The sequence below is a fragment of the Salmo salar genome, chromosome ssa16, assembly GCF_905237065.1.
Source record: "Salmo salar chromosome ssa16, Ssal_v3.1, whole genome shotgun sequence".
NCBI lineage: Eukaryota > Metazoa > Chordata > Actinopteri > Salmoniformes > Salmonidae > Salmo > Salmo salar.
Genome location: NC_059457.1, coordinates 77,752,469 through 77,764,871, shown reverse-complemented (window position 1 = coordinate 77,764,871; position 12,403 = coordinate 77,752,469). Strand labels below are relative to the sequence as shown.

At 44.9% G+C, this 12,403-nt stretch overlaps 1 protein-coding gene across 1 annotated transcript; it reads right to left on the bottom strand.

The window, feature by feature from the left end:
• Window positions 1–7,966: 7,966 nt before the first annotated feature.
• Window positions 7,967–12,059, bottom strand: LOC106574769 (protein jagunal homolog 1-B). Its single transcript, XM_014150821.2, has 3 exons — window positions 11,943–12,059; window positions 10,240–10,349; window positions 7,967–10,059 (listed from the first exon to the last, which is right to left on the bottom strand). Exons 2-3 carry the CDS (start codon window positions 10,326–10,328, stop codon window positions 9,597–9,599), a joined length of 552 nt encoding a protein of 183 aa, XP_014006296.1. The 5' UTR covers window positions 10,329–10,349; window positions 11,943–12,059; the 3' UTR covers window positions 7,967–9,596.
• Window positions 12,060–12,403: the final 344 nt, after the last annotated feature.

Here is a 12,403-nt window from a genome sequence, read left to right as displayed (position 1 = left end):
GCTGCTACTCTCTGTTTACCATGTATGCATAGTCACTTTAACTATACATTCATGTACATACTATCTCAATTGGCCCGACCAACCAGTGCTCCTGCACATTGGCTAACCGGGCTATCTGCATTGTGTCCCACCCGCCAACCCCTCTTTTACGCTACTGCTACTCTCTGTTCATCATATATGCATAGTCACTTTAACCTTATCTACATGTACATACTACCTCAATAAGCCTGAATAACCGTAGCTTCGCTACTTTTATAGCCTCCCTACTGTATATAGCCTCACTACTGTTATTTTTCACTGTCTTTTTACTGTTGTTTTTATTTCTTTACTTACCTATTGTTCACCTAGTACCTTTTTTGCACTGTAAGTAAGCATTTCACTGTAAGGTCTACACCTGTTGTATTCGGCACACATGACAAATAAACTTTGATTTGATTTGATTTGAAACACCAGGCTGGCAGCAAGCCAGCAACTGAGAGGTCAAATTAATGAGTTAGTGGGACTGTGTGACAGACAAAACAGGATGCCAGTGATTTGAATAATGTGGTACAAAGTAAACATGGTGGCATAAGTAAACAAGAAACCTTTCAACACAATGGATCATTCTTTTAGTTTTTTATAACTTTTAAAATTGGTCTTTACCATCGTTAAAAGCATGTAATACGGTCATTGATAGGGAAAAGCTTTTACAGTATTAGTTATAACATTTTATACAGCAATTGCCCCACATTGATATTGGTAGTACAGTACAATTCAGTATAGTTCATGTGAGAGATATCCATCACCTCCAGCTCGTGGCTTCAGCCAATAAGACTGTCCCCATGCACCCTACACTCTGCCCATGCACTGACCATGCATCCTGTGATTGGTCAGATGCTCCTAGCTAGCCCAACACTGGCCAGTCTGTTCCGTTGCATGCTCTCTCAAGCGTATCAGTATTAACCGCAAGATAACACACACAGACTTGATAAAAGCAAATTATATGTTTATGCAAATATGTTTCAAGTACAAGAGGGTTCTACTATAAAACATAGGAAGTGGAATAAGAATGTATAATGTACTTAAATATTGTTCATCCGTCACGCTGTCCTAATGCAGCGGGTGTGTTCTGTCCTGATGGGGCGTGTGTGTTCTGTCCTAATGCAGCGGGTATGTTCTGTCCTGATGGGGCGGGTGTGTCCTGTCCTGATGGGGCGTGTGTGTCCTGTCCTGAGGGAGAGGGTGTGTTCTGTCCTGAGGGAGAGGGTGTGTTCTGTCCTGAGGGAGCGGGTGTGTTCTGTCCTGATGGGGCAGGTGTGTCCTTTCCTGATGGGGCGTGTGTGTTCTGTCCTGAGGGAGATGGTGTGTTCTGTCCTGAGGGAGTGGGTGTGTTCTGTCCTGAGGGTGCGGGTGTGTTCTGTCCTGAGGGAGAGGGTGTGTTCTGTCCTGAGGGAGAGGGTGTGTTCTGTCCTGAGGGTGCGGGTATGTTCTGTCCTGAGGGAGAGGGTGTGTTCTGTCCTGAGGGAGTGGGTGTGTTCTGTCCTGAGGGAGAGGGTGTGTTCTGTCCTGAGGGAGTGGGTGTGTTCTATCCTGAGGGAGTGGGTGTGTTCTGTCCTGAGGGTGCTGGTGTGTTCTGTCCTAATGGGGCGGGGTGGGCTCTGTCCTGATGGGGCAGGTATGTTCTGTCCTGATGGGGCAGGTATGTTCTGTCCTGATGGGGCAGGTATGTTCTGTCCTGATGGGGCAGGTGTGTTCTGTCCTGATGGGGCAGGTGTGTTCTGTCCTGATGGGGCAGGTATGTTCTGTCCTGATGGGGCAGGTGTGTTCTGTCCTGATGGGGCAGGTGTGTTCTGTCCTGATGGGGCAGGTGTGTTCTGTCCTGATGGGGCGGGGTGGGCTCTGTCCTGATGGGGCAGGTGTGTTCTGTCCTGATGGGGCAGGTGTGTTCTGTCCTGATGGGGCAGGTGTGTTCTGTCCTGATGGGGCAGGTGTGTTCTGTCCTGATGGGGCGGGGTGGGCTCTGTCCTGATGGGGCAGGTGTGTTCTGTCCTGATGGGGCGGGGTGGGCTCTGTCCTGATGGCGCAGGTATGTTCTGTCCTGATGGGGCGGGTGTGCTCTGTCCTGATGGGGCAGGTTGTGGGCTCTGTCCTGATGGGGCAGGTGTGTTCTGTCCTGATGGGGCAGGTGTGTTCTGTCCTGATGGGGCGGGGTGTGCTCTGTCCTGATGGGGCGGGGTGGGCTCTGTCCTGATGGCGCAGGTGTGTTCTGTCCTGATGGGGCGGGGTGGGCTCTGTCCTGATGGGGCAGGTATGTTCTGTCCTGATGGGGCAGGTGTGTTCTGTCCTGATGGGGCAGGTATGTTCTGTCCTGATGGGGCGGGTGTGCTCTGTCCTGATGGGGCAGGTTGTTCTGTCCTGATGGGGCGGGTGGGTTCTGTCCTGATGGGGCAGGTGTGTTCTGTCCTGATGGGGCGGGGTGGGCTCTGTCCTGATGGGGCGGGGTATGTTCTGTCCTGATGGGGCGGGTGTGTTCTGTCCTGATGGGGCAGGTGTGTTCTGTCCTGATGGGGCAGGTGTGCTCTGTCCTGATGGGGCGGGTATGTTCTGTCCTGATGGGGCGGGGTGGGCTCTGTCCTGATGGGGCAGGTGTGTTCTGTCCTGATGGGGCAGGTATGTTCTGTCCTGATGGGGCAGGTATGTTCTGTCCTGATGGGGCGGGGTGGGCTCTGTCCTGATGGGGCAGGTATGTTCTGTCCTGATGGGGCAGGTGTGTTCTGTCCTGATGGGGCGGGGTGGGCTCTGTCCTGATGGGGCAGGTATGTTCTGTCCTGATGGGGCGGTTTTTTCGGGGTGGGCTCTGTCCTGATGGGGCAGGTATGCTCTGTCCTGATGGGGCAGGTGTGTTCTGTCCTGATGGGGCAGGTGTGCTCTGTCCTGATGGGGCGGGTGGGCTCTGTCCTGATGGGGCAGGTATGTTCTGTCCTGATGGGGCAGGTGTGTTCTGTCCTGATGGGGCAGGTGTGTTCTGTCCTGATGGGGCAGGTGTGTTCTGTCCTGATGGGGCGGGGTGGGCTCTGTCCTGATGGGGCAGGTATGTTCTGTCCTGATGGGGCAGGTGTGTTCTGTCCTGATGGGGCGGGGTGGGCTCTGTCCTGATGGGGCAGGTATGACTTGGAGAAGATCTGCAAAAAGGAGTGGGACAAAATCCCTCCTGAGATGTGTGCAAACCTGGTGGCCAACTACAAGAAACGTCTGACCTCTGTGATTGACAACAAGGGTTTTGCCACCAAGTACTAAGTCATGTTTTGCAGAGGGGTCAAATACTTATTTCCCTCATTAAAATGCAAATCAATTTATAACATTTTTGACATGCGTTTTTCTGGATATTTTTGTTGTTATTCTGTCTCTCACTGTTCAAATAAACCTACCATTAAAATTATAGATTGGTCCTTTCTTTGTCAGTGGGCAAACGTACAAAATCAGCAGGGGATCAAATACTTTTTTCCCCCACTGTACAATGTAGAGATCTCCTTTATGGCTCATACTTCTTAGATATTTCTGAAATGATCACCTCAGACAAAAATCATTAGTCTAATAAAAGTCTCAAACTTGTCTCAGGAACTTATCATTATTGCTCCTTTAAAATAACAGAGGCAAGGATGAGCTCAACGGTATACAATGATGAGACCTCTGCTGATCATACTTCTCGAATACTGCTAAAATGATCATCTCAATTGAACTATATATGTCCTATATATGTATCATACAAGTCTCTAACTTCATCTCAATATTTCTCCTAAGGGGCCTTTAGGAGCAATAACCCAGACACAAATGGTCACAGAATGATTCAAAATTGAGAAGCTCTAGGTAGTCACAAAAGATCTGGAGGATATCCGAGTGACCAATAGATTTTTTTCCTATGGGCAGTACTGTATAATACAGAGAAGTAGTACACTATAGTATAGAGTTGTATAGTACAGTATTGACTCACAATTCCTCTTGCCTGTAACCCAGTGGATCATCCACTCTGTAACTAATTCCTAAAGTGAGGGCCACCACAACTGCAGGCAGTCCTAAAGGACAGAGAATGATGATGTTATTTCCTTGTAGATTTGCATTTTATTTAACTAGGCAAGTCAGTTAAGAATAAATTCTTATTTATAACGACGGCCTACCCCGGACGACGCTGGGACTATTGTGCGCCGGCCTATGTGACTCCCAATCACAGCCCGATGCGAGACAGCCTGGAATCGAACCAGGGTCTGTAGTGACACCTCTAGAACTCAGATGCAGTGCCACTCAGGAGCCCATGCATGCAGCCATATACAGAGCATTCGGAAAGTATTCAGACCCCTGACTTTTTACACATTTTGTTACCTTACAGTCTTATTCTAAAATTGAATAAATACAATTGTTTCCTCATCAATGTACAAACAATAACCCATAACGACAAAGCAAAAATAGGTTTTTAGACATGTTTGCAAATTTATTGAAAACAAAAACAAAAATACCTTATTTACAAAAAAAGTATTCAGACCCTTTGCTGTAAGAATCAAAATTGAGCTCAGGTGCATCCTGTTTCCATTGATCATCCTTGAGATGTTTCTACAACTTGATTGGAGTCCACCTGTGGTAAATTCAATTGATTGGACATGATTTGGAAAGGCACACACTTGTCTATATAAGGTCCCACAGTTGACAGTGTATGTCAGAGAAAAAAACCAAGCCATGAGGTCGAAGGAATTGTCCGTAGAGCTACAAGACCAGATTGTGTCGCGGCACAGATCTGGGGAAGGGTACATAATTGTTTCTGTAGGATTGAAGGTCCCCAAGAACAGTGGCCTCCATCATTCTTAAATGGAAGAAGTTTGGAACCACCAAGACTCTTCCTAGAGCTGGCCACCCGGCCAAACTGAGCAATCAGTGGAGAAGGGCCTTGGTCAGGGAGGTGACCAAGACCAAGAACCAGATGGGAGAACTTTCCAGAAGGACAACCATCTCTGCAGCACTCCACCAGTCAGGCCTTTATGGTAGAGTGGCCAGATGGAAGTCACTCCTCAGTAAAAGTCACATGACAGCACGCTTGGGGTTTGCCAAAATGAAAGCAAGATTAAACTCTTTGGCCTGAATGCCAAGCGTCACGTCTGGAGGAAGCCTGGCACCATCCCTATGGTGAAGCATGGTGGTGGCAGCATCATGCTGTGGGGATGTTTTTCAGCGGCAGGGGCTGGGAGACTAGTCAGGAACGAGGGAAAGATGAACAGAGCAAAGTACAGAGTGATCCTTGATGAAGACCTGCTCCAGAGTGCTCAGGACCTCAGACTGCCTTGTAGGTTGGATAATGATAATGGTGCTGGAGGGGATGGCTGCCTTTTACGGGCTCCGAACCAACCGTGCTATGTTTGTTTTTTTGCATTGTCTGTAACTTATTTTGTACATAATGTTGCTGCTACTGTCTCTTATGACCGAAAAGAGCATCTGGATATCAGAACTGCGATTACTCACCTCAAACTGGACAAAGATTTTTTTTCTTTAATGAGTCTGACGCGAAGGATATACTGCTTCCCCAAGACCAGGCCCAAATCCTTGTCATTCGCGTGAAGAAAAGACGGAAATACAGGGGGCGGATATCGGGGTGCCTTGAGAATTTGTCGGCGAGTGGGTGACCCGTTTCTACCATCCGTTCTATTGGCCAACGTGCAATCACTGGAAAATAAACTGGATGATCTCCATTCGAGATTATCCTACCAACAGGACGTTAAAAACTGTAATATCTTATGTTTCACCGAGTCGTGGCTAAACATCGACACAGGTAATATAGAGCTGGCTGGCTTCTCCATGCATCGGCAGGACAGAATAGCTACGTCTGGTAAGACAAGGGGTGGGGGTGTGTGTCTATTTGTCAATAACAGCTGGTGCGCAATGTCTAATATTAAGGAAGTCTCGAGGTATTGCTTGCCTGAGGTAGAGTACCTCATGATAAGCTGTAGACCACACTCTCTACAGTACGAAGAGAATGTATCTATATTATCCGTAGCCATCTATTTACCACCACAAACCGATGCTAGCACTTAGACCACACTCAACAAGCTGTATAAGGCCATAAGCAAGCAAGGAAATCCTCAGGTAGCCTAGTTGTTAGAGCGTTGGACCAGTAACTGAAAGGTTTCTGGACCGAATCCCCGAGCTGACAAGGTAAAAATCTGTCATTCTACCACTGAGCAAGGCAGTTAACCCACTGTTCCCCGGGAGCTGAAGACGTGGATATCAATTATGGCAGCCCCCCACACCTCTCTGATTCAGAGGGTTTGGGTTAACTGTGGGAGACACATTTCAATTGTACAACTGACTAGGTATCCTCCTTTCATCCAGAAGTGGTGCTCCTAGTGGCTGGGGACTTTAATGCTGGCAAATTTTAATCCATTTTACCGTATCTCTACCAGCATGTCACATTTGCAACCATAGGAAAAATAACTCTAGACCACCTTTACTCCACACACAGATGTTGAGGATGTTGAGTGTCAGATGTTGGCGTGCCAGTATTTGGACAGCCAGGTCAGGTGTTACAGGTGTTACAGGGGCATCAGTAGTTGGAGGGTCAGGGGTTAAAGGGGCAGTAGTAGTTGGAGTGTCTGTAGCTGGACTGTCTGTAGCTGGACTGTCAGTTTGAGTGTAACTAGTTGAGGTAGTTATGTCAATAGTGGTCGGAATGGCAGATGATGTGGTGAGATCCCCCTGTGATAGAGACTTTTAAAAAAGTTAATTAACTCTGTAAACCACATAAACAAGGATACATAGTGTCAGTTCCTATAATCATAGCAATGATCCATGCTGTTCCAGTTTCATTGTGTCTGCATCAGTGTAGAAATCTTTTCTACTGTACTTTATGGGAGAAAGAAATCTTTAACACTGCCAATACACAGTAGAGTTGATAGCAAAAGCTACTCTGTTATCAACTGTATCTGAGACCTGATAGTAGTCTATTGACAGTCTAAACAACAGCTTAGCGATAAATCTAAATAGTTTGGATAAAAATAAATTCTGAAACAATGTCTTCACTGATGCTTCCCTGTGGCTCAGTTGGTAGAGCATGGTGTTTGCAATGCCAGCATGGTGTGTGCAACGCCAGGGTTGTGGGTTCGATTCCCACAGGGGGCCAGTACAAAAAAAATAAAAATGCATGAAATGAAATGTATGCATTCACTACTGTATGTCGCTCTGGATAAGAGCGTCTGCTAAATGACTAAAATGTAAAAATGCTACTGTATCCCTTGCAGCAAACAGACAAAACATGAATCAATCATTGACTATAAACCAAACTTTAAAATTCATAAACCAAACTGTAAAATCAATAAGGTCATATATTGGTATTACAGAGTCTGCATTAACATGCAGGTACCAGATAATGATTTAGTATTGGAATTAAGGGGAAAGTAACGTTACTGTACATTGGCTCCAACACAACCAATGTTGTTACCAGGATCAGTAAAGACAAAGAAGAAAATTCTTTGAAAATAGAACAGACATGACTGGATGAATAAATTAGATACACATGGATGGATACTGTGAGGACCAGTCAACCAATAGCATTACCCTTCTCTATGCAAAATATTATTGGTTGCACCTGGTAAGGTACAGTACATGTTTTGGTAAACAGAACAACGTTTTTCCTCTAGAGCAGGTGTAATTAGATCTCCTGATTAGAGGGTTAGAATAAAACAAAGTAATGGAAGTGTCTTGGAGGTCTGGATTAGAATGTGAGGCCACTAGAGGGTGGACTTCTCTAGAACAGGGGTACAATGCTGAAGTACATGTAACACAAAACTCATCATATACTAAGAGAAAACTGTTCCAATGAAAGGAAGTTGTTCCTTAAGTAACCATGGTAATAGGAAAGATGAATCCAACTGCAGAGATGACAAATGGTGCAGTTACATTGACATTATTAATTCATGTAATTCATTCAATAATAGCCAAGACGCAAAGCTGCTACAGCATAACCATTTATTGTTATTTAACAATGTACATCTCATTTAGAAACAATTGAATTGTTGAGTACTGTCAACATGAAAATGTGCATTGACACCAGCACACAACCATATGGACGCAATCTGACCACTGCTCTTGCCTTCTCTGAACCCTTTCCCAGTTCCTTTACAGTTCTGGGTGGCTCCTCTCATTAAGGCCACATCATGCCCTGACCTAGTCATGGGTATGTCCCAATTAGAACTCCTGCCTCCTGAAGTGTTCACTACTTCACCCACAAATCTAAAAATATTGGATTCGCAGAGGTACTGTCCAAAGCAGGGATGGGCAACTGCTGGTCCAGTGTAGGCCCGCGAATACATTTCCAAAATGAAAAAAAAAAAAAACGAACTCAGTCGGGTTCTCAACTTACTGTTGAGAGTTAGAATAGTAGAAAACACAAGGTTCAATTTCAATGTTTGGTTGTGTATCAGCAGTTTCTCTCTTGTAATGTCAGTCACTTGACAGTCACTCAATTAGCCCATGTCAGCTAACATTTGTCTAGACTGGTAAGATAGTCTAGCCAGCGATCTAAACTTGTAGTAATCATGGTCGAATTACCAACTGGGGAGGGGCCCAATTGATTTTGTAAGTCATTCTCACTCAGATATCATAATAAAAACTGCAAACATTTCTCTCCATCCTATAGTAGGGTGAGAAATTTCAGGAAATTAGCTGAAAAACTGCAAATTTCTCTCCACCCCATTGCAAATTATTAGAATTACATGAAATGAGTTAAGTTACAAAATCTCTCCTCCCCATGGCAAATTGTGTAGAATATCAGGAAATGAATTCTAAAATATACTTTTTTCTCTCCATTGTCATTAGGGGGGGGGCGCTAAAACTTTGTGCTCGCAAGGTGGGACACACACACACACACAAAATTCCACTTAGGGCCCCCAAAAGGCTAGGGCCGGCTCTGACTGTATGTGTGGGTATGGATGAGTTTATTTTTTAACCTTTATTTAACTAGGCAAGTCAGTTAAGAACAAATTCTTATTTTCAGTGACGGCCTAGGAACAGTGGGCTAACTGCCTTGTTCAGGGGCAGAACGACAGATTTACCTTCTCAGCTCGGGGATTCGATCTTGCAACCTTTCGGTTAAAATCAGTGAAGGGCAGTGAACAAGTGCTAATTTGTGGAGGAAAGAGAGATAATTGGAACATTTGGCTAAGACTGGAGGTAGCTAGCGTACTATCCTTTGGAGGACAGATTATGGCAGACCGCTCCATAGATCAGGATGAGATATAAAGAGAATTGGTTTCTAAAGGCAGCAGGACGGGTCACCACTTCTAGGTGACCCGTCCCCGGAGTCTCAGATAAACAACTCAAGTCTTAATCTGTCCACAGGCTCCAGAGCCAGGAGATGAGATAATGGAGGTGAGAGGGTTTACCAGGAAGACGACAGGACAGCCTGCTGAGTGGTATAAAACATTCCAATTAGTCCTACAACTATCAATTAGGGATGGCGAGAGGGGGGATGTAGAACCCAAATATAGATGGAAGATAGTCCTAGAAGTGGTGTCAGACAGTGGCAGACAGAAATAGTTGTTCTTTGTCAGTTGTTTAAATAATGAAGTCCTCCTCTGTCCTCATTTCTTCTTCTTGTCTTGTGTGGAGGTGAACCAGGCGTCCAGCAGCTTCTTGCTGTAGTAGATCTGCCAGCCATGCACCTGCACCGCGATCACCATCACCAGGTACATGACAGACACGGCAGAGAAGCCGAAGATGAAGCGGTAGGCCTTGCCGTGGCGGTACAGCTGCTGAGCCACCGGGAACATCTCCATACCCCCGTAGATGAGCGGCGCTATGCAGAAGAGACCGGCACTGATCATGGAGATCACCAGGTAGCTGATATTGTTTTTGGGCAGGGCCATGAAGCTGAAGAGGGAGGGGATGATACTGAGCAGGTAGGGGTACTCCCACTGGTAGGGAGCAGCCACCACACTGTGGGACACCAGGTTCAGCTGGCTCACTGTCACCTGGGCAGCTAAGAGGAGCCAGATCAGAACATGGACGATGTTCAGCTTACGGATCTCGGACTTGAGGGCGACACTGATGAGAAACACAGAGGAGAAGCACAAGAATATGTGATGTTTCAAATGGGTCACTGTGAACAAAACCTGTCATCTTGTTCTTATGAAGGCACTTAACCCTAATCGCTCCTGTAAGCCGGTCTGGATAAGAGCGTCTGCTAAATTACTAAAATGCAAAAACATTGAAATGAGAGCGAACCTCATCTGGTAGTGTGAGGCCACTCTCTCGCGGTGCTGAAAGTCACTTCCATCTGTGCCAGTAGCTCGAGGTCCAGCTCGGGAAGCCATGGTTACCGCCTGTCCAAAAAACTCAAAGTAAAACATGTCATTCATTGTGTTAGAGCTTTCCAAGGTGCTCATTAGTTATTTCACAACTGCAGATAAGTATACAGCATTCGCTATCACTCTCAAAGACATTGTAACCTAATGGCAGTCTAATTACATTAGACAACTAGCCTTTAAAATAATAGGACTAATAGAATTTGTATGACATGAGCAATACCAATGAATTGTATTGCATTAGTCACATGCACTGTAAACACGTGTAGACTAACAGTGAAATGCTTACTTACGGGCCCTTCCCACAATGCAGAGAGAAAAATAGAAAAATAATGGAAAGATAATAACAAAGAATAAATACACAATGAGTAACGATTACTTAGCTATATACACAGAGTACCAGTACTGAGTCAATGATAACATGACTATACACGGGGTACCAGTACCGAGTCAATGATAACATGGCTATATATACGGGGTACCAGTACTGAGTCAATGACAACATGGCTATATACACGGGGTACCAGTACTGAGTCTATGATAACATGGCTATATACACGGGGTGCCAGTACTGAGTAATGATGACTTGGCTATATACACTGGATACCAGTACCGAGTCAATGTAATTGAGGTAGATATTTACATATAGGTAGGGGTAAAGTAATTAGGCAACAGGATAGATAATAAGCAGTGTCAGCAGCGTATGTGATGACTCAAAAGGTAGCTATTTGGTTAACTATTTAACAGTCTTATGGCTAAGCGGTAGAAGCTGTTCAGGGTCATGTTGGCAGTAGGTACCGCTTGCCGTGAGGTAGCACAGGTAACAGTCTATAACTTGGGTGAATAAGGTCTATGAATTAGGCTAATAGATTAGTTGATGAGGCATAAATACAGAAATTACTTGTACAAAGCATAGCTGATCCTCCTAGTTTTGCTAAAGGTTACCCAGTGAACTTGACAGTGGACACATGAGGATGATGGGCATGTGGATTAACACTAGCTTGGCTACCCTCTGCATTCCTGTCCCCTTCTGCTGGCTTATCAGATAACGCCAGGCCAGGCGAGGATGATTTCTAGTTAGCAAGCGCTTGTGTTAAAACATTCATCAACAGGCCTGATTACAATACAGTTTTTTAAGACAGAGTTAGCTAGCAAGCATCATCAGCTATTAGTATGTAGTTTATAAAACGACCAGCTGCTTGTAAACTAAACAAGCATGCTCACAGTTCGTCCTGGACTGTAAGTGGGGAAATGCGTGACAATGTAACTTTACAAGTCAAAATGTAAAAAGTCACCCAGACAATTTTAAAGTTACCAAGCTAGCTAGCATCATCAGCTGTTAGTATGCAGTTTCTAAAACGACCAGCTGATTGTACTAAACAAGCATGATCACAGTTCGTCCTGGACTGTAAGTGGGGAAATGCATGACAATGTAACGTTACAAATCAAAATGTAAAAAGTCACCAAGACAATTTTAAGGTTACCAAGCTAGCTAGCCAGCTTGCCAATGTAGTGGTACTGCTAGCTTAACAGTCTCATTGCCGTAGACACCTTGCAAGAACAAACTACAGACAACTGCAGCTTCAGTTTAGTTTGCTAGACATACGTTAATGTAATACTTACTGTATGTTACACGTTCAATTAACAAACTTATTGCGACTAAACACGGTAGACATTCCTCCTTTCTTCCGTAGACATGTGCAATACGGAAGTGTTGACTATTCAGTCTGTGATTGGACAGATGACTGAACGGAGGGTAGTGGGGGACAATCCGAAAAGTTATACTACAGTTGGAAACAGAAACGCTCATTGCGACAGGCTAGGATCTTCTTCTTCGCGAGGTTCGAAATAAGTTTGTTAATTGAACGTTTATAAATCCATTGAACAATATTATAAATCCATTACACTTTGTGATACAAAGTGGGAAGAGGGGAAACGGAAAAATTAAATATATTTTTAATTACCCTACCAAATAACCTTACACTCATTAAAACCCACCACCTTATTTCACTACTTTAACCGTATCTGATTCTACCCCAGGCCAACGACCTGAGAGGACGGGACACTACCACTCAACACACCCT

Bases quoted from the DNA above. Each gene is read 5' to 3' on its own strand.
- LOC106574769 (XM_014150821.2), bottom strand. From the start codon at position 10,328: ATGGCTTCCCGAGCTGGACCTCGAGCTACTGGCACAGATGGAAGTGAC. The intron at 10,060-10,239 runs GTTCGCTCTCAT...GTTTCTCATCAG, and splicing joins GCCTCACACTACCAGATGAG to TGTCGCCCTCAAGTCCGAGA.